At 51.2% G+C, this 26,390-nt stretch overlaps 2 protein-coding genes across 9 annotated transcripts in view; both read left to right on the plus strand.

The window, feature by feature from the left end:
- Positions 1-27: 27 nt before the first annotated feature.
- Slx4 (SLX4 structure-specific endonuclease subunit) lies at positions 28-23,920 on the plus strand. Of its 5 annotated transcripts, none has more exons than XM_071605810.1 (16): positions 28-105; positions 1,938-2,700; positions 4,383-4,607; positions 5,351-5,425; positions 7,280-7,469; positions 8,570-8,782; positions 10,201-10,409; positions 10,539-10,855; positions 11,400-11,619; positions 12,029-12,117; positions 13,249-13,395; positions 14,523-14,689; positions 15,685-17,927; positions 21,406-21,508; positions 22,046-22,459; positions 22,800-23,920. In XM_071605810.1, exons 2-16 carry the CDS (start codon positions 2,343-2,345, stop codon positions 23,152-23,154), a joined length of 5,325 nt encoding a protein of 1,774 aa, XP_071461911.1. In that variant the 5' UTR covers positions 28-105; positions 1,938-2,342; the 3' UTR covers positions 23,155-23,920. The 5 variants fall into 5 exon arrangements, with proteins under 5 accessions (XP_071461911.1, XP_071461912.1, XP_071461913.1 ...); XM_071605811.1 differs by having other exon boundaries at positions 21,409-21,508; XM_071605812.1 differs by having other exon boundaries at positions 4,431-4,607.
- Positions 23,921-26,157: 2,237 nt separating this feature from the next.
- Nlrc3 (NLR family CARD domain containing 3) overlaps positions 26,158-26,390 on the plus strand; it is a 29,023-nt gene continuing 28,790 nt past the window's right edge. For all 4 annotated transcript variants that reach the window (XM_027940535.2, XM_027940537.2, XM_027940538.2 and 1 more), the window contains exon 1: positions 26,158-26,377. The gene's annotated coding sequence lies outside the window, so the exon portion shown is untranslated. The remainder of the gene's footprint in view (positions 26,378-26,390) is intronic.

A 26,390-nucleotide genomic window follows, 5' to 3' on the forward strand; every position in this document is an offset into this window, starting at 1 on the left:
GCGACCGCTCTGCGCCTGCGCACAAGCCGTGCTCCGTGGGACGCCGGGGGGCGCATGCGCCAGCGCAAGGCTCTCGGTTGAGAAGGTGCCGCGGCGGCGCCGGAGGTAGGAGGAGCCGGCTTCGGGGCTGGGAGTCCGCGCCCGGGAGGAGGAAGGCCTCTCCCCTCGAGCCGTTCCCGCTCTTCTGCGGGACGATCTGTACTCACCCGCCTCTGGTGGGCCTCCTAGCCTCGGCAGGGCCGCATTCGCGGCCCAGAGGCCGGAGCCGCGCCTGCTGCACGGGGACCGCTCAGAGGGAGGCGGGGCGGGAGGTTGCGGCCAGCGATCGGGGTCCTTCTCTGGCCTTTGGGCTCTCAGGGCCCTTGGCATCTCTTCCCCAGACGGACCCCCAGCCCCTGCCTGTAGTGGCCGGGATGGGGAGGCGTCCCCCCGCCCCGACTCATTCATTCTTCCCGCGCCTGCTTGGAGCGCGCCCGCAGAGCGCCCTGTCCTGCCGGCCCCTGTCCGTTTGTCATCCGGCAGGTAGTGACTGCGCACCCACCGGGGACCGACCGCCTTGACAATCACCGACCGAGGCGTGGGGGCTCCTCACTGTGGCGTGTTGAATTTGGTCTAGCCGCCCCCACCCCGACAAGACGAAATCAGTTTGCTTTAGCCTGATGTTACGCGGTCTCCTGAACCGATCTTTGCTGCTCCCTGCAGACCTCCCTACCACTTCCTTCACTTCGATTATATCAAACTCTCTGCAGTTCATGATCAACAAATGGTTGTTGAGCACCTTATTACAGGTCAGGTGTTGGATCAGCCAGAAAGAATTCACTGTGCCCTCTTGAAGTGTTGAACTTAAGTTTGGACAGATAAGTCAATGAATAAAAACATAAGAGTGATACTCTGGAACCACATTGCCTGAGTCTGATCTCTGCCTCGACATTTGAAAAGCTGTATGGACTTGAGCTAGTTCCTTATTCAGCTTGTGCATAGGTCCTTGCTGTAAAGAAAAGATGACGGTTGATTTTCTTGTTTAGAGTTGTAAGGATTAAATGAGTTAAAGACTTGAAAAGCAATTGGAACAGTCTGGCACACAGTAAGCACTCAATAAAGGTTTTTCATTGTATATGACTGTAACCTTGATAAGTGCCATTTTGAAAACCATGTGTGACAATACATGGAGAGTGTTCACTTAAACATCAAAGGAAGCTGCTCTGAGGAGATAACATGGAAGATGAGACTCAGCCAGCCACCATACAAAGGAGATTCTGGGCAGCTTTATCTGCCCAGTTCTAGAAAACTAAATGATTAATTAGACTGGGCATTGGAGATTTTGTTGAATTCGAAATGAAGGACTTTGCCATCTGATAATTCAGTTTTGATTTTTGAACCACACTAAATAGTGTGCTGAAATAAATAATAATGCCCTTTGGTTCAACCTTTGCATATAAGCAGTATTCTGGTTCTCTGGGTTTGGAGAGCTCTTGTGGGCTGAGAAGGTAGAGAAGTGGCCTTTTCTCCTACATGTTTGGGGTTATATGCTTTTTCTTTTATGCAGCATTTATTCATGGAGCCCCAATCCATTAATAAATCTGGTAGTTTTAGGCCTGTGTAGGGAGATAGGTTCCCTAGGTTTGGGCTTACCCAATTTCTTTGGCAACTGTCCTTTGTAGGGTTCTCCAAATTTCAGTAAAAGCAAAGCTCTCCTCAGATGCACATATTTTTTTCTGCCTATGGAAGACTGCATTAGCAGGTTTCTAGATACCCTGATGTGTTGTGATGTCCTGTGGGATGATTATACTGTGTTAATAAGGCCATACAGAGCATTTGTAGAATGTTATTACTCTGAAGACTTTTCCCACACCCTGCATGGTTTTTACCTTCCTGGAAGAAATGACATATGATGGTAATATTTGTTGAATTACAGTTCTGCTTTTGGTTTTCCACAGATATGAAATCAAACCAACCCATGTGCTTCATTATCATGGAGATCTTGGAGATTCACCTGAGCACGGAGTTCATGTGTGTTTTATGTCAGAGGCCTCTGTTGGACAGCAGAATATTTTCTCAGCTGTGAACTTTAGCAGAAGGAAGCTTTAAATATGTGGTTTAACCATGGGCCCAATTTGAAGAAAGATATTTAAATCATTACGGAGAGGAAAACAATACTTTTTGCTCAGTTGTGCACTCTCCACGGGACTTGGTAAGGCGAGGAAGAAGCTGGTGGAACTGAAAGTGTGACTGAAGCTGGGCTTGTAGGCAGCCTCTCTCTCTCTTACTGTGGAAATGCCCTCAGATCAGTCCTTACTCCCCTGAAGACCCTCCCCAAAGCCTTAAAACTCAAAACTGGTCAGATGATGGATGAGTCAGATGATGATTTTAAAGAACTCTGTGCCAACTTTTTCCAAAGGGTAAAAAAAAATGGGACCAAGGAAGTGTCAGGAGAAAAGAAGACCCAGAAGGCCTCAAACAGCACTCAGATCAGAAACAAACTGAAAAAAACCAAACAATCCACCACCAAGAGCAAAACACTTCTTGGCCCTGCAGGGAAGAAACCTAAATTAGGCAGCGAGGACCCTAGCACTAAAAAGCCAGAGGCAACCAAGTTGCAAGAAAATGAACAAGCTCTCTCTGTGAATGGGGAGGGAGGAGTGCTTGCTCCTGCTCTGAATCAGCTCAACCTCTGCGAAAGAGCACAGAGCATCCAGACAGGTAACCAGGCAAGAACCATGGCCACACCTTTCAGAGAGGACCACAGAAGTGATTTGCACTATCTCCAACCATGGGTTGGAAAACTTTCTGAAAAAGGCCAAAGATAGTAATATTTTGATTTTGTGGGCCCTACAATCTGTTTGAACTGTCATTGACCCTCCCTATAGGTGGGATACAAATCTGAAGATTCAGCCAGCTTCAGATAGCAAATATTTGAGGAAAAATAACTGCATCTGTACTGAGCAAGTACAGACTTATTTTCTTATTATTTGCTAAACAATACTGTGTAACAATTACCTAACACATTATATTAAGTGTCATAAGTCATCTAGATATGACTTAAAGGTCCTTTGCAAATATTGTACTATTTTATATAAGGGACAAACATCTGCACATTTTTATATTTGTAGGGGGTCCTGGAACCAGTTCCCTAGAGGGATCACTGTACCCAACTCTGATACTATAGTGTGAAAGCAGCCATAGACCATATGGAAATCAGTGGGTGTGGCCATGTGCCAATAAAACTTCATGTACAAAAACAGGCAGCCAGCCCCAGGCCCAGAGTTTGCCAACTTATAAACTGTAACTATAGAAAACATGAGCCCTTTGTGAATCTCCCATGCAATTCTCTTTGGAGCCCTTTGCTCTTTGAGAATTGCTCGTGAATGTTTACGTTACGTAGCTAACGGGAGTTACACAACCTGAAAATAATGCTGTGATTTTCTTGAATTCATTCCAGTGTGGGTAAGTTGGAATGGCCAGCCAATTTGTTTAGGTTGCTGAGAAGGCTGAGGAAGTTGTGCTGAGTCTAGATCCCAGGAGCATCTTCAAGTCTTAACTCTTCTCCAAAGACCTTTAATTATTTTTTTCCTTTTCTCATCGTTTGAGGTAACCATTCTGTCCTGCCGCCCTCAGCACATTGAGGCCTGCCTCAGCATAAGTTCTGCATGCAGAACTGAAGGCCAGCCATGTGTGAATAATGCACCACAAGTCCTCTGAGCTACTGTTCTGTTTCTAAATTTTCCTTACCTTCACTTCCTGACCTGAAATAGCATTTTTCCCCCTAACATGGGCGGAAGCTCCTCTAAGGAGTGGTAATCAAACCTTAGCTCAGAGACTGTAGACGGCAGCAGTAATGTCGCCTAGACACTCTTGGCCCTTCATGCTCCCTTTTGTGCATCTAATGAAAGCTCTTCATGGTTCCCAGAAAACCCTATGCCTGTAAAATTGACCCAGCTTCAGAGGGTTCATGGTCTCCACTGAAGGCCTTCTGTGGATCCAAAGTTAAAGGAGAATGGATCTAGAAAGAGAGAAACATTTGTCATTAATAATTAATAAGTTTTATTGAAATATAATTCACTTCCTGTGAAATGTATTGGAATTTAATTCACTTATTAAAGTGTAGAGTTCAGTGGTACAATCAGAGTTGTGCCACCACCACTGCTACCTAATTTTAGAACATTTTTAAACACCCCAAAAATAGACCCCAAGCTCATCAGCAGTCACATCCCTCCTCCTTGTCATTGCCACAAACAAGTTCCCAGCAAGCAGTCTTGCTCATACTTGCAGGTCCAACCTAAACTGGTTGGTAAAGTATCCCTTGGAACCTTGGGTCACTTGCCTCTGGTGGGGAAAGTCTTATTTCTCTAGTAGTACAGACACTGAATATTTTCTTCTGCCAGAGAATGCTCCCAGTGGTGACTCCCACCTTGCTCCAACCTGTTTGACAGCAGCTGTGCCAAGTCCCTCCAAACCCCGCACTGCAGAGCTGGTTCTCCAGCGGATGCAGCAGTTCAAGCGAGCAGACCCTGAGCGTTTGAGGCATGCTTCAGGAGAGTGCTCCGTGGAGGCCGCACTGGAAGAGAACAGCCCACAAAGTCCTCAAGAGGAGATGGTGACAGGAAACGGTATGAGAAGCATGTTCTTCCAAGCAGAAATAAGTTATAGTACTGGAGTACGGGGGCAGAAAGGAACCAGTGTTCATTCCATTTCTGTTGTAGGCAGGCTCTCTGCCTATTGTTTAAACTTTTCCAGCCAAAGAATGAAGGGTCCCTTGGTCATTTCAATTGGCTTCCTTGACAAAAGTACCTTTTTTTAAAAAAATTTTTTATTTTGACATTTCATTATATAAGTCTTTGCTTACAGAAAAGTTTTTTAAAACACAACAAATTGATAAAAATTACAATGAATTCTCTATACCTTCATATAGATTCAACAATATGTTAACATTTTGCCACATATACCCTTTTTTTTAGTTTTTCAGATCTTAATTGGTTTTGTTTGTGATTCTAGAATTGGCCAGTAGTCCCAAAGTTGGTTCAGAATGTTCCTGTTGTATGTTTCTTTAAAAATGTATATTTTTATATTATTTGAAAATAAGTTATAGACATTATGATGCTTCACTGCTGGATTCTCCTGCATAACCACACCACCAACATCCATCTGATTCCACGATTGAACTTATATGCAGTTCATAGTCCTATTTCCCAGTTGCTTCAGGCTCTCATAACTGTTTTTTCCTAGTGAGGACTCAGTATAAATAATACACTTTGTATAGTTATAGCTCTGTGGTATCTTAAGGTCATATTCTAGACTAGTGCCCTGGTTTTATTTATTTATTTATTTATTTATTTATTTATTTATTCATTAGGTGTAGATGGACACAACACAATGTCTTTATTTTTATGTGATGCTGAGGATCGAACCCGGGTCCCGCCCATGCTAGGTGAGCGCTCTACCTCTGAGTCACAATTCCAGCCCCAAGTGCCCTGGTTTTTATTTTTATTTTGTTTTGTTTTAACACTAACTTTCCTAGGAGTCCAGGCTAATTGTCCTATGAGATCTCCCACTTTCTGGATGTGTTTAATTCTTTCCTCTGGTGTCATTTCATGCCTTCTGCTGGTGCTTGGGTTGTGGTGCACTGTGGGTAGATCGGGCTCCACTGGCCCAGGTTAAACACTGTGAAGCCACACTGCACAGTGCTGTGTACTTTGTATTGCACCACTGCAAGTGTGTCAGTGTCGTAGTGCCAGATGGTCCTCTTTATCGCCTAAAAAGCATGGATCCTCTGATAAGTACATAACAACAGGAAAAGAAGTAGGAAGAAACCATTGTGGTAGAACTACAGCTAATAAATACAGATTGGTAATATATTTCCTGATTTCACCTAAGAGCATGAGGATTCTTGGGCTGCCACAAAGGTCTACAGCATGTGAGTTGATATCCTACAGAGGCATTGATCCTTGTGACACAAGTGGGGGACAGAGGAGTCACTCAGCAATTACCTAAGCCTGGCACCTGCCATACATTTGACTCAGTTGTTTGCCAGGTGTTTTCACGTTATGCCCAACTAAGATTCAGGAAGGGATAGACCTTCCTTGCCCCCAGTACTGGTGATTGAACCCAGGGCACTCTGTCACTGAGCTATGTCTCCAGATACCCCCTTTTCTTATTTTTTAAGTTTTGGGACTGATTCTCACTAAGTTACCAAGTCAAATCTTGAACTTGAGCTCTTTCTGCCTCAGTCTTCCTAGGTGTTGGGTTTACAGGTATGTGCTACTGTGCCTGGCTCCACCTCTTTATTTAAAAAAAAAAAAAGAAAAGAAAGGGAGGGCTGCCCAGCATGGTGGGCATACCTGTAATCCCAGCGGTTCGGGAGACTGAGACAGGAGGATAGCAAGTTCAAAGCCAGCCTCGGCAAAAGCGAGGTGCTAAGCAACTCAGTGAGACCCTGTCTCTCAATAAAATTTAAAATAGGGCTGGGGATGTGGCTCAGTGATCGAATGCCCCTGAGTTCAATCCCCAGTACCAAAAATAATAATAAAAAAAAGGGAGGGTACCTGGGAGCAAGCTCGGTGGTAGAACATGAGCTTGGCATGGGTGAGACCCTGGGTTTGGTTCCCAGCACCACAGGAAGAAAGGAAAACAGGATGCCAAATGAAGGGGTGCTGCTGCTTCCTGGTTTTGTGGCTGCAGTGATAGGCCACAGTGATGCTCAGCTCCAGTAATATCAGATGGGCCACCCGGCAGCCATTTTAGGGTCAGAATCAGTTCCTCCTTTGGTCTAATGCTAAGTTGGAGACTCTGCCTTTAACCACTGAAGGCCTTTTACTTAGCTGTGGTTTTTCTGTCATGGGCAGCAGGTCAGCAGTGGGGGAGGCTAAGCTTGAAAGAGAAAACCTAGTTCTGCTAGACTAGGAGCCGTGTGACCCTGTAGTGCCCAAGGTGCAAGATTTAGTGGAAGATGAAGGACAGCTTCTGCAGGGCCACTCAGAGTGGCCTGGACCACTCACATCACCCATCTGGTGGCTGTTAGAGATGCAAAGTCCCAGGTGCCACCTGGACCTCCTGAATCTGAGCCTGCATCTTAACAAGCCTCACAGGTGGTTCGTGTGCATACTGGACTTTGGGAGAGCTGTTCCAGGAGTGCCCCCGTGCCTAGTCTCAGTGGGCCGCACCCCCATCACCAAGCCTGCACAGTGGTGCTGGGTTCTGGTTTCTTCATGCTCTGTGAGAGGCATAGACTTGGCAGAGTCTGGTGGTGGCCCTGTCCTCATGGATCTTGGTTGCTTCTCCACAGGGTATGAGCCCAGGCTCCCTGCCACAGACAGTGATGCTGCTGTGGCCTTGGCCTTGCAGCAGGAGTTTGGAAGGGAAGCAGCATCTGCGCACAATGGTAGCCTGGAGGAGAATGGGTTGTTCTTCTGCCAAATGTGTCAGAAGAACCTCTCAGCCATGAACGTGACCCGGAGGGAGCAGCACGTGAACAGGTAGGAGCAACACAGACCATCCTGTCTCCCACCTAAACGACCCAAGTGGGGAACAGCCCACTCTAGAGGGAATTGAGACTAGCACCTGGGTGTCATCACCATGCCCTGCCACCTAACAACTTTATTGGGATATAATCACATATCATACTTTTCACCCATTTAAAGGGCACAATTCCAGCTGGGTGTGGTGGCACATACCCCTGATCCCAGCTACTTGGGAGGCTGAAGCAGGGAGATCACAAGTTTGAGGCCAGCCTAGGCAAATTAGCAACACCCTTATCCCCAAATAAAAATAGTAAGGGCGGGGGCGGGATACAGCTCAGTGCTTATCTAGCACTTCTGAGACCCTGGGTTCTATTCTCAATGCCACAAGAAAATAAAAGTGTACAATCCTGAGGCTTTTGTTATATCCACATGGTTGTGCGGCTGTCACCAGTATCAGTTGTGGGTTACTTTCATCACCCCAAAGAAGTCTCTACCCCATTGCCCCTCCGTCACTCCCCTAGAAACCACAGATCGTGGTTTGTGGGTTTGCTCACTCTGGACACTACATAGATGTAGAGTCAGGCATTACTTGATCCTTTTGTTTTCTTCCTTCACTTACATGTTTTCATGTGTTCTTTCCTTTAACATAATGTTTTCAAAGGTCATCTGGGTGGTGCATGTATTAGTGTGTCATTCCTTTTCATGGCTGAGTAACAGCCGTTGTATGGAGCCACCACATATTTATCCTTTCATCCCTGTATATACGGTTGGATGTTTCCCACCTCGTGGGTTTTGTGAATAGAGTTGCTCTGATGGAGATTTCATGTATTTGTTTGAACACCTGTTTTCAGTTCTTCAGGGCTTGTGCTTGGGAGTGGAGTTGCTGGATCCCAAGGTAACTCTGTTGGGTCTCTCCTTGCTTTCTTTAGCCACTTTACTAACAGATGTCTAAATTTAGTTTCTGGAGCCAACTGCCGGGGAGATGAGCAGACTGTGGGGGACTGGCTTTGGGGACATGCCTAGACCACAGCAGATCCATGTTGACATGAACCAGCATTTGCTGCCTTCCATGTTCCTGGTAGGCTGGCTCTCCCCTATTTACTGTTTTCCTTCAGGTGCTTGGATGAGGCTGAAAAGGCACTAAAACCTTCCATACCTCAGATCCCTGAGTGCCCGATTTGTGGCAAACCGTTTCTCAGCTCCAAGAGCAGAATCAGTCACCTGAAGCAGTGTGCAGTGAAGATGGAGGTGGGCCCCCAGCTCCTGCTGCAGGCCGCGCGGCTGCAGACAGCTCAGTTGGAGGCAGGCGGCAGTCTTCCTGTACCCAGGTGAGACACATGACGAAAAAAGGAGCCAAATGATAGTGTTGATATGTGGTTTGAACTTTTTTTTTTGGGGGGGGGGGGTAGTTGTAGATGGACAGAATGCTTTTATTTTATCTATTTTTTTGTTTGTTTGTTTGTTTGTTTTTTTAATGTGGTGCAGAGGATCAAACCCAGTGCCTCACACAGGTTAGCTTTGCTCATACTGCCCTGGGGCTCAGGACACCCAAATTGATCCCAACTTTAGAGGGAACGAAGGCACTGTGGGCCTCAGACTATTTTAGGTTTGGGACTTCTTTTCTTTGACAGCTAGTAGGAGTATAGGGAAGACGAAGGTTGGGGACTGTTTATACCACTGTCTTGCCTGTGGGTCATGGGCAGCTGGGCTTGGTCAAGCTGAGATTGCAGAGGCAGAGGGGTTCTCTTAGCTGAGAAGCCCATTTATATTTAGACATCCACACTAGATTATAGGATGGGCAGCCTGAGGCTTGTGAATAGACTGTCTCACCCATTGCTTGCCAATCAGATTAAATGTCTGCTTCTAAAATTCTCCCAAGTAGTGAAACTAGACATATGTGGGTCCTAGAAGGCAGGTTGAATAGAAAGCTACAGGAATTGGATACCCTTGAGGGGTCTTTGAACTCACCCTCCTGAGGCCAAGCCTGGGCATGTGGCTCTCTGGCACAGCTCGCTGGCCTGGGTGCCTATGTTGCCTGGGCACCCAGCCCCTGAGCTCCTCACTTGCTTTCCTGGAGCTCAGGCCCTGCCGCCCTCATAGGAGCAGGCTGGCCCCTTTCCCTTTGGCAGTTATGGTTCCTAGGAAGCTGGAGCTGAGTTAGGGCTTGCTTAGATCTTCCAAAGCACCCCTGGGAATCTCCAGCCTTCCTCACCCAGCAAGAACACAGCATTTGCAAAAGCCAGGGCAGGCAGATTCCCTCCAGCCAGAGACCCCTCCACACTAACTGCCCATGTCAGAGGCGCTGCACTAGCTGAGGCTGCTCACTGTTGAAGGAAAGGAGGCCCTTCCTTTAGGCCTGGAGTAGAGACATTGCCCTGGAGCCCCTGAAGGAAGGGCTGCTTTGGGGCCACCTGAAATTTCAGTGCAAATCTAGGGAGCCAACTCAGAGCCATCAAGTGTTGACTACACCAGAAGGTTTGGACACAACTAGGGTTTACAGGGACCACCAGTGGCTTTGTCTGTCCGCTAAGAACCTAACTGGACAGTCATAGAAAGGGCCCAGATCCTTCTGTGTCCCGCCCGTGCTGAACTTTTGGCGAGGATTGTGTGAGCTCAGGAGGAGCAGAATCAGCACAGTGGAAGCTGAGGTGACTGATGGCATGTCAATCCTTTTCCTGTCACCCCTAAAAGGGAAGAGGCCCAGGCTTTGGGGATGCCCTCACCAGCCTTTCTCTGTGCCTTTTAGCTCCGGCAGTCACACTAGGGGTTTGAAACGGAAAGGAGCCACCAACAAGAAGGAGCCACAGAAGAGGCGGAAGGTTAGCAAGCCCAGCGTGCCATCCGAGGACCTGCTGGTGGCCATGGCTCTGTCCCGATCTGAGATAGAGCAGTGTCCAGCTGTGCCTGCACTCATACTAGAAAACGCTTTTTCTGAGAGAATGAGACCAGGAGCAGGTATGAGTGGCTGGGAGCAGGGCCCCCCGGAGATCTCGCTGCTGTGCCATGACTAAGTTCCTCTTAGTGGGGGCTTCCAGACAAGGAGATAGATCCATCACTGACTGAGCCACTTCTGTTTATCTCTAGAGAAAAAGAGTCGCAAGAAGAAACCCCCGGCATCCCCGCCACAGTTGTTAGTTCAGGATTCTGAGACCACAGGTAGACAGATTGAGGACCGCGTGGCCCAGCTGCTTTCAGAGGAAGTTGAGCTGTCCAGCACGCCACCACTTCCTGCCAGCAGGATTTTCAAGGAAGAATGGGAAGAGGCAGGCTGGCGTCTACAGCTGCCTGAAGGAAAGAGGAACTTTCTGTGGGAGGGAAGTGCCCTGACTAGGGCCTGGGCTGTGGAGTCCTTTTACACCATGGGCCTGGTACCTCCCATCGTGCCCCAGCAGCCAGCCAAGGTGAGCCTGTCCCTCCTAGCACATGGACAGGCTTTGGGGAGAGTGCAGAAATGCAGCCCTGGATATGACAGTGGGCAATGAGAAGTCCAGGAAATAGAAGGGGAGGAAGCCAAAGGGGCACCAGCTGCCACTCATTTCTCCTTCTAGCAACTAAGTGGTTCTCTTGATAAGAAAGGAAGGGCTTTGGCTCCAAAAATTAGCATGCCCTCCACCCCCAGGGGGACTAGTAAAGTCTTTCCTCAGAGGATCCTCCTGTAGGAGGTCCTCAGTCAACACTCACTGCATGCAGCCATTTAGATGACATTAGGTCCCCTTCCAGCCCAGGGATGGACTGCAGACATGGATGCCATGGCCCAGCCGGGCCATGACAGAGCCCAGGATACAGGGATGAGAGAAAGCCTCCCAGGACTGCTCCTGGCTGTGACTGGCCACCCTCAGAACAGCCCTTTTCCTGCTATGCAATTTTAGGTCCAGCCGTGTAGGGGGGAGGTGGCTGCTGCAGTGCGTGACAGTGATCAAGCTGCTGTTTTCCACCTTCTTGCAGGGTCTCAGGCAGGAACCTGAGCTACCACTGGTGCTGTGGGAGCAGCCAGAGCCAAGTGTGCAAAAGTCACCTGCTCTCCACAGCAGCCACCCTGCAGGCCTTGGCCCCAGGGACCCGTTGCTCTCTGCCAGCCAGAGGGAGCACCAAGCCCTGCAGGACCTCATGGACCTGGCGGAGGAGGGGCTGAGTGGCAGCCCATGGCCCTGCAGTGGGGTTGCAGGTGAGCCCTGGGGTTTTGGGCCAGCCCTACCTGATGTGGATGGCCAGGCTAGACCGAGCTGTGAGGTAGCTCAGACCTGAGGCTCATCCCAGCTCAACGTGAGGGTCAGGCCTTGGGTGTTTTCCTTAGAGGGAAGTGTGATGTAGGACACTTGTGTCTGCCACAGTTTTGCAAGAAGTTCAACCAAAGACTGAGCCATCCTCGCTAACTTTGTCTGTTTTACTGTCCTTTTACCTCCCCCTCAGGAAGGGTGGTGAGAATAGTCTTGGTGGTGTGCTTTAAGTGCAGGTGGCCTTGGCTGGCAGTTTGCCAGGGCACTGCTGGTGCAGCCCAGCCTAAGGTGGTGCTGCCTGCTTGGTGGTTGACGTTGCCAGGAAGTGATGTTCTAATGAGTGACTCCTTCTCTCAGGGATAGATTCGGTGCCCAGCAGCCTTCCACTGACTGGCTTTGTCCTGCCATTCAAGGAGAAGCCTCCTGAGAGAGGTGTCCATACTTCGGTAAGGATGGGCTTCTGTGCCACAGGCCAGGCTTTTGGCTCTGCTCCAGCTCCATGGTCTTGGCCACTGGTGCTCAAATACTGGTCTCTGCTTCCCAGATGACTGACACCCTGACTGGCCCTTGAATGGAGCCAGCAGAGAGCCCACCTGCCCTGAGTCCCCTCCTGGTGCTTCTGTCCCTTCATCCTTGGATGCTGTGGGTTACCTCAGCACCAAAGCCTTGGAGCCTCTCTGTCCTGGGAACCCAGTGGGACTGCTGACTGCAGCTTCCTCATCCTGGCATCTGCTCACATGCTCGTTTCCTTCATTGTGTAGGGACTTGCTGTGACCCTTCTGTGTGTGGGTCCTGGGCTCCAACTAATGGTCCAGTGTCCCATGTTGTTGGCAGAGAGCATTAGAAGTTGGGTCCTTTTTTTTTTTTACACCTTTATTTATTTATCTATCTATCTATCTATTTACTTATTTATTTAAATATTTATTCTTTAGTTGTAGTTGGACACAATACCCTCATTTGTTTTTTATGTGGTGCTGAGGATCGAACCCAGGGCCCCGCGCTTGCCAGGCGAGTGTGCTACACTGAGCCACAACGCCAGCCCCTATTTATTTATTTTTATGTGGTGCTGAGGATCGATGTCTTGCACATGCTAGGCAAGCGCTCTACCATTGAGCCACAACCCCAGGCCCAGAAGTTGGGTACTTTTTAGAGTGGACATCATCCCAGGAGACCCAGCACCTCATGCCATGGGCCAGCCTGGTGATGTCACCACGTATAGTCAGGAAATGGCAGGTCCCCGAGCACCTTGAGCTCAGGGTTCTGGTCTGCTACATCAGGCTGCTCTGAGGATTGGGTGTGACAGCATGTGCACACACAATCCCAGAGGCTGCGAGGACATCTTATCGTAAACCACTTGCAGGTCCCTTCCGTTGTGGGTCAGGGAGCACAGAATGCTAGGGAACCTGAGACAGAAGTAGTGTTTTGCTCCTCTGGATCACTGAGGGCTTTAAGGTAACCCAGAGGTGGTGCAGGCACGTTCTAGAGAGGAGAGCAAGCGTCCTGGCTCAGCCCACCCTAGTGCCCCCCCCCCCCACCAAGTTAGAAAAGCTAGGATTCCTCCTTTTCTCCTTCTGCAGGTCTCCCTGGGGCTGTTGGCTGCTGACTTCAGTGCCATGGTCAATAACCCACACCTGAGTGACGTCCAGTTCCAGATGGACAGTGGGGAGGTGCTTTATGCCCACAAGTTTGTGCTTTATGCCCGATGTCCACTTCTCATTCAGTATGTAAGTATGCAGGGCAGTGGCCAGCACGTCCCTCTCGCCCTCCCTTGCCCCCTTTCTCCGACCGGGCCCTTCCTCACTCCTCGTCTCACCCCACACTGCTGTCCTGTCGTAGAGCGGGCTTCCTGATGGTTGCCAGCAGGGTCTGCTTCTGTGGTTCTGTGGAGAAGGGAGGACTGCAGAGCTGGGAAATGTCCATTTTTTTTTTTTTTTTTTTTTGGTACTCGGAATTGAACCCAGGGGCAACATCCCACTGAGCAACATCCTCAGTCCCTTTTTGTATTTTTTTTTTCAGTTGTAGATGAACACAATATCTTTATTTATTTATTTTTATGTAGTGCTGAGTTTTAAATCCAGTGCCTCACACATGCAAGACAAGTGATCTATCACTGATCCAACCCCAGTCCCCCTTTTGTATTTTAATAGAGACAGGGTCTTGCTGAGTTGCTGTGGGCCTTGCTAAGTTGCTGAGGCTGGCTTTGAACTCACAATCCTTCTGCCTCAGTTTCCCGGGCTTCTGGGATCACAGGCGTGTACCACTGCAACTGGCCAGATTTTCAGTTCCTTATTTTCCCCTCAGAATTGTTCCCTTTTTCCTCCATTTGTACTCTTTTAAAGTTTTACATCAGTCTCTTTAAGATTGAGTTGCTGTTCAGACATGTTCTAACTTATAGGAATCCAAGAAATTAGTCTGTGTCAGAAAACTCTAGACCCTGTCAAAGGAAAATGAACTAGCTCCTTAAACATCCACCCATAATGTGACTTTGAAAATAAGAACTGTTATATCCCAAGCCAGGAATGGTGACACCCACCTGTAATCCCAGTGGCTTGGGAGGCTGAGGCAGAAGGATTGAAAGTTCAAGGCCAATCTTAGCAATTTATTGAGATCGTGTCTCAAAATAGAAAATAGAAAGGGCTGGGGATGTGGCTCAGTGGTTAAGCACCCCTGAGTTCAATCCCTGGTACAAAAAAAAATAAAGAGAAATGTTATAGCCCATCCTCCAGAGTTGTGGCCAACTAAATGCACAGCAAAGGCCCAGGCTCAAGACACATGGACATCTGGACAATCTGCTCACTCCAAGTCACAACTGTCCAGTCAATTAACCTTCTGTATTTTGTTTTATTTTCAGGTGAACAATGAAGGCTTCTCTGCTGTAGAAGATGGTGATCTGACCCAGCGTGTCCTACTGAGCAACGTGAGCTTCGAGGCGGCCTGTGCATTCCTGCACTATCTCTACACAGCAGATACTAGCTTGCCTCCGTGCCTGGTCCCTGCCCTGAGCTCCTTGGCCCTCAGGTTGGGACTGTTCCTTCCACAGCTTCACAGTCTTTGAGTCAGTGGTGAGGGCTGGCAGACTGACAGCTCAGGGGAAGATTGTGCTGCAGGAATGTCAGGGCTGAGGCTGTCAAAACTTGGAGTCCTAGCCAGGTCTGTTAGTACACCTAATGTCCTAGTGGCTCAGGAGGCTGAAGCAGGAGGATCACAAATTCAAAGCCAGCCTCAGTAACTTAGTGAGGCCCTAAGCAACTTACTAAGACCTTATCTCTTAATAAAACATAAAAAGGGCTGGGGATGTGGCTCAGTAGTTAAGCATGCCTGGGTTCAATCCCCATTACTCCCTTCCCCCAAAAAACTTTGAAAGTCCAATTTTAATCACAAGATTATGACCAGTGACAACTCTGAATAGAGTATGGTAGTTGAAAATTGGGATGCCAAGCCCTGGATAGGGAGGATTCTGCCAGGCCACAAGCATGATGAGAGGCTGGCCCGCGGCCTCAGCATCCCCACACTGCAGCCTCTTGATCATCCCCTGTGAGCTCAGCAGTAGCAGCAGGCATCCTGCCTCCCAGCCACCTCAAGGGCCTTGGGGGTGAAGCCTTGCTCCTCCCAGGCTGCCTCATTCCTCAGTGTCTGGGAAGGAACAGCTCAGCCCCCGTGTTTAAGAGGCAATGCTGAGTCCCAGAGCCTCGGGGCAGTGGCTGACTGGCCTGCTCTGGTCTCTGACTGACTATCCCAGGGGCCTCTCAGGGCAGCCTGCACTGTGCAGATTTGCAGCCCTGCCAGCCCCTCCATCCCGTGCTCTGTCTACACACCCCTGTGTTTGTAGCAGCCCAGTAAATGTGGTAGGTCTCTGGTTCCTAGAGCTAGTGGCTGGGGTGACCTGGGCAGGAGAGTGGGCGCCATCTTAGGAGAGTGGGGAAGGCCACAGCCGAATCCCTTGGCTGCTCCTCCTCCTGAAGACAGCTTGGGCCACCACCCTAGTGGTGGTGACACAGTGCTTCCTGTTGCAGGTTTGGTGTGAATGACCTCGTTCACCTGTGTGAGCAGGTGCCTGTCCTGATGGACTCCGAGGGCGAACAGCAGGAGAAGGAAGATGAGAACTGTGACAGCAGAGTGGAGAATCTCCAAGAGCTCTTGAGGGCAGTGTGGGCGGATGAGGAGGAGGAGGAAACAGAGAGCCACCAAGAAGACAGAGTGCAGGTCAATGAAGCAGAGATGGAAGAAATTTATGAATTTGCAGCTACTCAGCGAAAGCTACTCCAGCGGGAGAGAGAAGCAGACACAGAGGAGGACAGTGACTACCCCGGGAAGGACAGTCCAGTGGCTGGGCCTGTGCTGGGAAGGGTCCAGAGTGACGAACAGTTAGAAAAGCAAGAACAATCGGAGTTGTCTGGGCCTGGCAAAGAGGAGGCCTCAGCCACCTGGGGAAATGCACCACATTCCCTTCCGCTGCTCCCGGGCCTGCGTTCAGTCAGCACAGGGGAGGCAGAGACCCACGAGCAAGAGGTGCCAATAGGGGCACCTGGCCCGAGCCCCTCTGGGGGCTGCCAGGCAGGGGGAAAAGAAGGCTTCCTTTTGCATCCAGTGAAGATCCACAATCACCAGCAGGCCTGTTCATCAACTCAAGGATCTGAACTGTCCCAAATAATGAGCAGCCCTGAGGAGCAGAGTGGCACTGTCAGGGAGAGGCAGGTGGAGATGGCCTGTCCTCTGGCTCCACAGCAGATATCCCTGCCACACCCATGCTACCTCCTGTCACAGCCCCCCGGAGGCAGGAGTCCTGGCCAGTCACAGTTCCACCTTGACATAGGTGATCCATCCCCAGCAGCGTCTCAGTCATACGGTGGTACTTCCCGGGTGGCCTCCCCAGGCTCACTGTCCCCACTTGTACCTTTAAGGCAGAAGAGGGACAATAGTTTTCTCACTTCATTCACAGAGCCAGGTCACTGGAAAGGCAAAGGATGTAGTTCCATGTTAGAAGGCAAAACCAAGGGTGTCCCGATTTCTCCAGAAAAATCTTCACCCATTGACCTGACCCAGTCACAGCCTGACCACTTGAGTACCAGCTCCCAGGACCTCCCATCCCACTTGAGCAAAGAGAATGAGGTTATCCTTTTACTGGATTCAGATGAAGAGTTGGAACTGGAACAAACCAAAACAAAGTCCATTTCTAATGATCTCCCAGAGGAAAGGAAAGTTCTAGAATTCAGCCCTAGGTCCTCTGAACTATTTTCAGTCATTGATGTTGATGCAGATCAGGAATGTTGCAGCCCACTGAAGGAAGGAGCTGGGATACAGCGGGAGGAAGAAGAGGGAGAGCTGGAAAATCAGGATGCATTGGGCCGTGGAAGGGTCCCCTGGCTGTTATGTGACCAGGAGAGCAGCCTCCACGAGGACAGCACAGACACCTCATGGCTGGTGCCTGCCACCCCACTGGCCAGTAAAAGCCGTGACTGCTCATCACAAACCCAGATAACAAGCCTTGTTCCCAGGACTCCAGGGGACAAGATGGGTCGGCACACGCCCAGCGCCGCCTCAGAAAACAGGGCCGCTCAGGAAGCTGCACAGTCTTCAGTGAACACGCCCCAGATGTCACCTGTCACCCCAGGAGCCTCTGACAGTGGAAGGCAGGTCTACAGAAGCCCTTCCGGTCCCCACCCCAGGTACTGCTCACTTTCTTCTCCACGTGCACAGCAGCCCGCTATAGGAGGCCTCACCGATGTCACCAGCAGGTTCCAGAAACTCTCACCACTGGGGCCATTCCTGCCGAATCAGGCTGCAGCAGGCGAAGTGGTGGAAGTTGGGGACAGTGAAGATGAGCAGGAAGTGGCCTCCCATCAGGGAAACAGCAGTACACTGCAGGATAGTGACCCCCCAGTTCCAGTGGATGACTGTTGTTGGCATGTTGAGCCCCTCTCACCAATTCCAATTGACCACTTGAACCTCGAACGGACTGGCCCCCTGAGCACCAGCAGTCCCAGCGGACGGGCCCATGGGGCTCTAGACAGCAGTGACTGCCACTCCCCAGGACTCCCCGGCACCACTCCAATTCGAGGAAGCTGTGCTGCCCATAGAGAACCTCAGCAGCAGTCCCCACAGGCCGGCTCCTCAGGGAGCAGCAGGCTCAGCTTCCTGAACACAGCTCTGTGGGACAACTGGGATGGGGAAGAGCAGAAGTCTCCAGAGGCTTCGCCTGTGGCCCAGACACCAAGTGCCCACCGAGCTCAGCGGTTAGAAGGGCCGGAAACGCCAAGTGAGTGGCCATGAGGGTGGGGAGGGATCTTGTCTTGTAGGCTGTTTGACCCCGCAGGGGTGTGGACAGCAGTAATGGGACGGGGCTGATGATGCTGAAGGCATGCTCACCTAGGGGGTGAGCTCACCTGGGGGGCCCTTCCTTCCATTGCCTACAGACCGTTTCCACAGCGCTGGGAAGCTGGCAGGCTGTCGAGCTCATTCTCCGCGGCCAGTTGGTCAGCGTTCCTAAGCTGACCTGGATCTCACTAGTGCTCACCTGGGAACTTGTTAAAACTCTGTACCAGCTGGGCGTGGTGGTGCAGGCTTGTAATCCCAGTGGCGCGGGAAGCTGAAACAGGAGGATCACAAGTTCAAAGCCAGCCTCAGCAAAAGCCAGGCACTAAGCAACTCAGTGAGACCCTGTCTCTAAAATATAAAATAGGGCTGGGGATGTGGCTCAGTGGTTAAGTGCTTCTGGTTCAATCCCCAGTACCCATTTAAAAAAAAAAAAAAAGCTTTGTACCTTACGAACTCCCCTCCAGAGCCCTGGACCAGCATCCCCAGAGGTGGCAGCTCCCAGCAGCAAACATCATAGTTGCAATTCCACACTCACCGGTGTGTCCACAGTCCTCCAGGACAGGGACTCAGATAGCTGCTTATGGCACATCGGCAGCACTAGTGTTGATAGACGGTGTAAGTTACCCAGATGTCCCTCTACTGACGAACAGGCAAGCAGAATGTGCTTTATCCACACTGTAGAAGGTTCAACCATAAAAAAACGCGACAGTGTGGATGAACCTTAAAAACGTTATGCTAAGTGATGGAAGCCAGACAGCAAAGGCCACATGGTGTATGATTTCATTTCTATGAAATACCTAGAAATCCAGAGCGATAGAATGAAGACCAGCAGATGCTTGGAGCTAAGGGATGGGTGACTACTTACTGGGTACAGGGTTTCCCTCTGGGGTGATGCAGATGTTTTGGAACCAGATAGAGGGTGGCTGCCCAACACTGAATGTAGTGACACATTTTTAATGTGAATTCCATTCTCGTTAGACAAAAGAGGGGCTAGGGGCAACTCGGAGCACATGCTTAGTATGCATGAGGTCCTGGTTCGAGCCCGAGTGGGGCCTGGTGTGGTGGCGTCTGGTGGTGCACGCCTATAATCCCAGCGGCTTGGGAGGCCAAGGCAGAAGGACTGCAAGTTCAAAGCCAGCCTCAGCAATTTAGCAAGGTCTTGAGACGGTCTCAAATGGAAAATAAAAAGAGCTGGGGATGTAACTCAGTGGTAAAATGCCCCTGGGTTTAATCCCCTGGACTTAAAAAAAAGAACAAAAACAGGAATGGGGAGACTGTGAGCCCCTGCTCTTCCTCACCCCCTCTGGGAAGTGGGGCTCATCTCAGACACCCTAGGAGGCTCAAAGCCTCGGCTCCCAGCCAGGCACTTCGAGTGAAGGGAGGAAGGGCCTGCTGCATTGAGACGTGACAGACACAGCACGCAGCACTGCAGCCTGGTGCTTCCTTCCCTCCAAGATCCCAGATCAGTCAGGCCATTGATGGTGCTTACCCTTCAGTGGTTTCAGAGTTGCTGAGAGCTTGTTAAAATGCATGTGTCACCGGGGCTGGGGTTGTGGCTCAGCAGTAGAGTGCTCGCCTAGGACATGTGGAAGACGTGGGTTTGATTCTTAGCACCACATAAAAATAAATAAATAAAATAAAGGTATTGTGTCCAGCTACCAATATATATATATATATATATATTTTTTTTTTTTTTTTTTTTTTTTTTTTTCCTTAAATGCATGTGTCACCAGTTACACACCTTTAATCCCAGCCACTCAGGAGGCTGAGGCAGGAGGCTCACAAGTTCAAAGCCAGCCTCTGCCAAAGGTGAGGTGCTAAGTAACTCAATGAGACCCTAACTCTAAATAAAATACAAAATAGGGCTGGGAATGCAGCTCAGTGATTGAGTGCCCCTGAATTCAATCCCTGGTACAAAAAAAAAAAAAAAAGTGCATGTGCCATTTTAACATGCTAGAGCTTCTGCTTCAGGAGGCCCCTGGGGACTCAGAATTTGCATTTCTTACCAGTTCCCAGAGTGGTGCTATGAGGACTTTTGCAGCAGCTTGAGACCTGGGCACCTCAGTCGGAATCTGAGGGAGGCTCAGAGACAAACTCTGAAACCATAAGAGGCAGAGCCTTGGAGAGGCCCTGTGGCCACAGAAGGATGAGAGGGAGAGTCTGCATGGCCCTTATTTGTCTCTGTCTTTTTAAAAGCAATGGCTTTATTGAGATACAATTTATATGGTATAAAATTCACCCTCTTAAAATGTACTGTTGGGTAGTTTGCAGCAGTCATCGTGCTGTGCAGCCGCCCCGTGGTACAGTTCCAGAGGTTCTAGCCGCCTCAGAGCCGAAGCCCGTCAGCAGCCACCTTGCCAGCCCTGCAGCTGCTCATCCACTTTCTGTCCCTTTGAATTGACTGCTCTGCACACTTCATATAGAGTGCCCCTAGGTTCAATCCCTGCTACCCTCCAAAAAAAGAAAAAAGTGCAAGACTGTTTGCCAAAGCGGCTGCTCCATTTTCCATCCTTCCCAACCAGCTGCTGTGAGGGTTGTGATTTCCCCTGCCTTTGCCAGCACTCACTGCTGTGTCATTCCATCCAGCCTGGTGGGTTCCCAGTGGCATCTCATTGTGGTTTTGGTTTGTATATTCTTGATGGCTCACAATGCCGAGTGTCTTTTCATGTGCTTCTTGGACATTCATATATCTTTGGAGAATCGCCTGCTCAGATTCTTTGCCTGGTTTTTTTGTTTGTTTGGTTTTGTTTCAGGTGCTGGGGATTTTGAGGAACCAGGGCCTTGCACATGCTAGGCAGGCGCTGTACCACTGAGCCACATCAAGCACTTTTTTTAATATATAAAAAAGACAGCAGAATGCATTACAATTCTTATTACATATAGAGACCACAATTTTCATATCTCTGGTTGTATACACAGTATATTCACATTGATTCGTGTCTTCATATACATCAAGCACTTTTTGAGACAGGATCTAAGTTGCCTAGGCTGGCCTCAAACTCCTGCTTCACCCTCCCAAGTAGCTGGGATTACAGGCATACCCCATTGTGCCCAGGTCTTTGCTCATTTTTAATTGAGTTATTTGTCTTTATTTTTTAATTATTAAAAAGTACTAATGTCTAAGCCTGTCAGTGCTGCCCATTATCAGAAGCCAGACCTGTATCAGGTATTGGGCTGTTGGGTTGAGCAGCCCCAGGGGCCCATTTCCTGGGCATCAGCACTATACAAGGTTGTGCTCTAGGCTGCTTTCCAACGGGAAGATGTGACTCCAAACAAGGGTGGGTATCTCTGCTCTCATGGGGCCAAGTGCTGCTTGGAGTCTTTGAGAGATGTATTTCTCTTGGTGACACTTGCAGAACTGGAAGTGGTCACAGATCCACATCTCAGACTGAGATTTTTGCTTCTTCTGTTTTACCCAGAAGGTGCTAATCAGAAGAAGAACTTGCCCCCCAAAGTGCCCATAACTCCAATGCCAAGGTATTCCATCATGGAGACCCCGTTGCTGAAGAAAGAGCTGGACAGGTTGGTGGTGCTCTTGAAAGCTTGCTTGCATGTAGTCTTTTCCCTCCTGCACATTACCAAGCTCAGCAAGACTGGGAGTGGAACTGTCCAACAGGTGGCCTTTCAGATCTGATGGGCACTGCTGGGCCAGGCCAGGGAAGAAGTTGTGCCATCAACTCTGCAGGGAGTGTGTGGCTCCTGGGGTGGGGTGAACAGCCTGGGACTGTCTGCATACTGCTCCCAGATTACATGGGCCCAAAAGAAGCCAACCAATGAGACTCCTTTGTGTCACCATAAGGAAACAGGTCTCCATGCTCCACAGGGTGAGTGGCACCTGGGGAACTCGCTGCAGAGCACTATAAGGATGCCCTCGTGGGTACTGTGCAGCATAAGCTTGCTTGGTGCATGAGTGTTCTTGGAGGACAGGTGTCTCCAGTGTCAGTCCCATTGAAACGTTCCTTGAATCCGTTGGTGTTTGCTCTGTGCTGACATAGAACAGCTTGGAGTGTGTAGGCAGGCTGCAGAGCTGTGTCGAAGTTCACCTGTTTCCCCATCCAGGTTTGGAGTCCGCCCTCTCCCTAAACGCCAGATGATTTTGAAACTGAAGGAGATTTTCCAGTACACTCACCAGACCCTGGAGTCTGACTCTGAGGATGAGATCCAGTCCTCACAAGTGCCACTGGAGGCACCTTGCAGCCAGACCCTGACCACTGAGACCTATAGGCCTTCACAGGCAGGCCACACCCAGTCTAAGGCCACTGCAGGTCCTAGGACCCAAAGGTCCAAAGGTCCCACTAAGGCCAAGGGCCCCCGACATCCAAAGCACCAGCCTGGTGAAAGCATTCCGCACCCAAGGAAGTCAGCAGCTGAGGAGCCATCTCCAGGCCCTGATGGTGACACTCAGCTCCCAGCCTCCCAGGAATCCGTGGCCACCTATGTGGACAGCAGTGACAGCTCCTTCAGCTCACAGAGGTAACTGGATGGAAGCGACAGGGCTGCCTCATGTGTCCTCTGACTAGCAGGGCTGAGGGTGGGCTCAGCACGGCCTGATGGTGATGTTTAGAAGCCTGTTGTCTTGGGCTTGAACTGTAGGAAGCCCGGGTGGCAGACCTTTCCTTGCCCACACGCCCAGAGTTTATGGCTTACGGGGGATCCAGCTCAGGCAGCCCAGCTATAGGGTACCATCAGGAGATCCTGCCACCCTGGGGGGTGGTCATCTCTGCCATGCCATGCCCCACAGGGACACAGAAACACACTTCTGGCCCCAGGCTAGAGAGGAAGGGCACCCCAAAACGTCATGTGTTCTTTTCAGTTCTTCCTCCTGTGAGTTTGGAGCCACCTTTGAGTCTGCAGGTGAAGACGAGGAGGGTGAGGAGGCGGTCAGTGCATCACAGGCAGCCGTCCAGGCAGTGGACACGGAGGAAGCTGTGAGACGCTACATCCGCTCCACGCCAGCCCTATACCGGAAGGTGCTGACGTACCAGCCCCTTGAGCTGGCAGAGCTGCAGGCCGAACTGAAGCAGAATGGCATCCGCGTGGCCACAGGCAAGCTGCTGGACGTCCTAGACACCCACTGCATCACCTTCACCACCGCTGCAGCCCGGAAGGAGAAGCTCAAGCAGAAGGGGCGACGGCGTGTGGGCAGGAAGAAAGGGGTGTGGGATTGACAGGGCCCTGCCCCATCCCCACTGCCAGTGGCCTGTAGCATCTATGCCCAGCACAAGTCACCCCCTCTGGCCATCTCCAGGAGGGCCTGGGTACCCAGGGTCAGGTGTCCACAGGCATGCCTGGGCCTCAGGACATCAGCCCACCTGCCTCCTCCTGACCAGCTTCTGCTGCAATAGCTGGAGCATGGTGCCCACTTAGTTAGGGTCCTGTGAGAGGGCCATGGTGCCTGTCAGGCCCTGCCAGTGTGTTCCAGAGGGGCAGTAAACCACCCCAGCTGGCCAAGGGAAGGCCATTTCTGCCCCTTCTGCCATTCGGTGTCCTTTAGGCCCAGGCAGACTGCCCCATGAGTGTGTCCCAAGATGTCTGTCGGGTCCAGCCTGCCCCAGTTGGCCAGCCTGTCTTCCTTCTCTGCACTCAGACCAATCCCAGTCACCACCAGCAGACCCTGGCATCTGCAGGCTGCCTGCACCACCATGCCTCAGGGGCAGCTTCTGGCACAGCTGCCCAGACTTGTCATTGTCACCAGCAGTCTCCAAACTGAACAGTACACAGGGCCCGGCACACCCCTGCAGACCCCTGTTTGTTAGTGGGTTCCATCCACAGGTGGAAGCTGCCTCTGGCCTGGGAGTAGTGTGGAGCACGGGCGGAGCTGGAGAGGAGCAGAGCTTGGGCCTCCATGTCCTGTGAATGTCCTCGTCTGTCAAATTCAGCACAGTTGGTTTTATATGATGTGCAATAAACATAAAAAAGACTATAAAAACCAAATGCTATGCCCTGGAAAAATCTGCAGGAGCTTGAGCCCAGCCCCTGCTGCCCACCTGAGGTGGCAGAGACTTCTTTGTGCCTGCTCTCTTGGGTTCCAGGCCATCGTCTCCCCTTTTTCTGGTTTCTGGATAACAGACACAGGTGCTCACTTGTCCCCACACTGAAGGGAGCCCTCACTGGCTGTGCTCAGGAGGCCTGGGCACTGTGCCCAGCCTTATCTGGGGGGCATTTCAGGAGCAGGGTGCTTAGACCTGCCAGTCAACCTGCCTTTGTACAGTCAATCACTGCCATGGCCTGTCCCCTGCCTAGCATGGGGGTCAGGGCTCCGTGGCCTGGAGTGGCATCAGGGACAGCTTCCTGGAAGAGGGATTTGTGAACTGGGCATTAGGGCAGATAGCACTTAGGAGAAAATGGGGCTTCATAAATATGTAGTGTGTGTGCTGGTGGCCACCAGGTGGAGGGACCCCAACCTAGCTTACGTTGCTGTGGCACCCAGAAACAGTAACTGAGGAGGAGGTTGCTGCTTCCAGAAGGGGAGGGGTAGTGTGGGCCGCTGCCATCAAGGAACAGTGCAGATGGAGGGGCCTAGTTACTGAGCTGAAAATGGTGGTGAGGGGCTGCTTCAAGCCCAAGTCAGGGGGCATCCCCTCCAAAGGCTTCCTGTCCCTGACAGGAAAAAAGCCCTGAGCCCCTGCAGAATGTTCGCTGGATTGCCTGAATCTTGATGCAATGTGACCAGACTGCCACACCTGCCCACTTCCTGTGGCCTTGGTCCTGGCCACAGCCTGCATTCGTCCACTCAGAGAACAGTCAGAGGAGAACCACTGGCCCAGGCAACGAGGCTCACAGGGAAGGGCCCTGGGCTCCGCAGGCAGGACGCCTCATGCGGCTGCTGAGTGGACAGAAAGCCCCAGACCACTAAAGACTCAGGAGCCTCTTCATCCCCCATCCATCCCCAACTCCCAGGAACCAGAATGCCCTGCCCCCAAGTTAACTGCCAAGAACAGGGATCAGCCCTGTGTAGGTTGAAGGACATGCCTGTGAGCTGGAGTGTAGCTCTGGGAGGCTCCCCGAGATCATTTCCTCTCCTGTGTGCTCAGCATCTGTCCGCAGGAACCTAGGAAGGAGGCAGAGTGAGCCTCTGTGTCCTCCTCATGTGACAGACCCAAGGCCCTGTGGTTTCCAGCATCCTGTGGGCGGCTTGGCTTCAGCTTTTGCTGCACCCCAGGGCCGAGGCGCAGCCACCAGTTCTGGGCTCTGCCTGCCTGGAGGCTCACGGGCTTCTGGGGGCCCAAAGTCGCATCCTCTCAGCACCAGGCACATCCCTGGGTGCTCAGAAAGCACTACTGGAAAGGAGCGGGGGAGGCAGACGGAGGGTGTCATGAAACCCAGTTCCCCCTCCATCACCTGGAGAACCAGCGGAGAACTGGTGCGTGCCCTGCCCCCGCGACAAGCTGCTGTGTGCACCTGACTCACTGCTCTGCGCCACAGCCATTGCTGGCTCCAGCTTGCTTGTTGAGGAAATGCAGTCCCCAAGGCCCCCATCCCTCACCTTGTCACCGATTTCCCTCGGTGTCCACGTGTTAAGTGGCTGGCTCCCTGTCAGAGGAGGATGTTCCGCATCTTTCCTTTTTGTAAGTTTTCTCAGGATGTTCACTCTGGGCCACGGTTCCTCCCTCCCACGCCCTTCCCTGCCGGGACCCACCACCTGGGGGTTCTGCCTGCAGGCCTGGGTGATCCCTGCCATGAACAGCCACATTCTGCAGTTTCAAGGTGCAGGGGACCTGGCGTCAGGGGCTCCTGAACTCACAGATATTGTGGGGTCCAGCTAGTCTGAAGGTGCCTGTGGAGTGACAGAAGGGGGAGAGAAAGGGAGGATTCACCACAGGTGGGAGGAGTCCAGCCCCAGAGGTCTTGGCACCCAGGCACTGACCTTCCCCACCACCTGCCATCTGTTGATGGCCTGTCTCCCTTTTTGGCGGGAGGAAGGGACATGAGGACAGCTTTGACACTGTACCACTTTGTGCCAAGCACAGTCTGCAGGGATACTTGGTCCCAGAATCGAGGCTCCAGTGTCACTCCCTGCTCTTAGACTTGTGGGGTGATGACAAAGCGAGGTGAGCCCGAGGCAAACCCAGCTCATTGATCTGTGTGAGACTGTTGGCTTTTGAAATCAGACAGGAAGGAAGGCCGAGGTGGAGCCTGGCGGCACAGGAAGAGGTGAGCAGCCAGGGCCGCAGTGACAGGTGACGGCACGCATTAAGCTTCCCGGATCCCTTCTGACCAGGCTTCCTCAGCCTCGGACAGAGCCCAAGGACTCGGATAGCCTGCCACAGGGATACCCAGGGCCTCCCACCGCTGCCCAGCACTGGGGCAGGGCAAAACCCAGTGGCAAGGAGATGGAGCTCCCCGGCTCCCCATTCTTGTCATCTCTGGAGCAGCAGCTTGGCCCAGGAGGTAAGCAGAGTCC

Source organism: Marmota flaviventris, chromosome 19 (assembly GCF_047511675.1).
Source record: "Marmota flaviventris isolate mMarFla1 chromosome 19, mMarFla1.hap1, whole genome shotgun sequence".
Classification (NCBI taxonomy): Eukaryota; Metazoa; Chordata; class Mammalia; order Rodentia; family Sciuridae; genus Marmota; species Marmota flaviventris.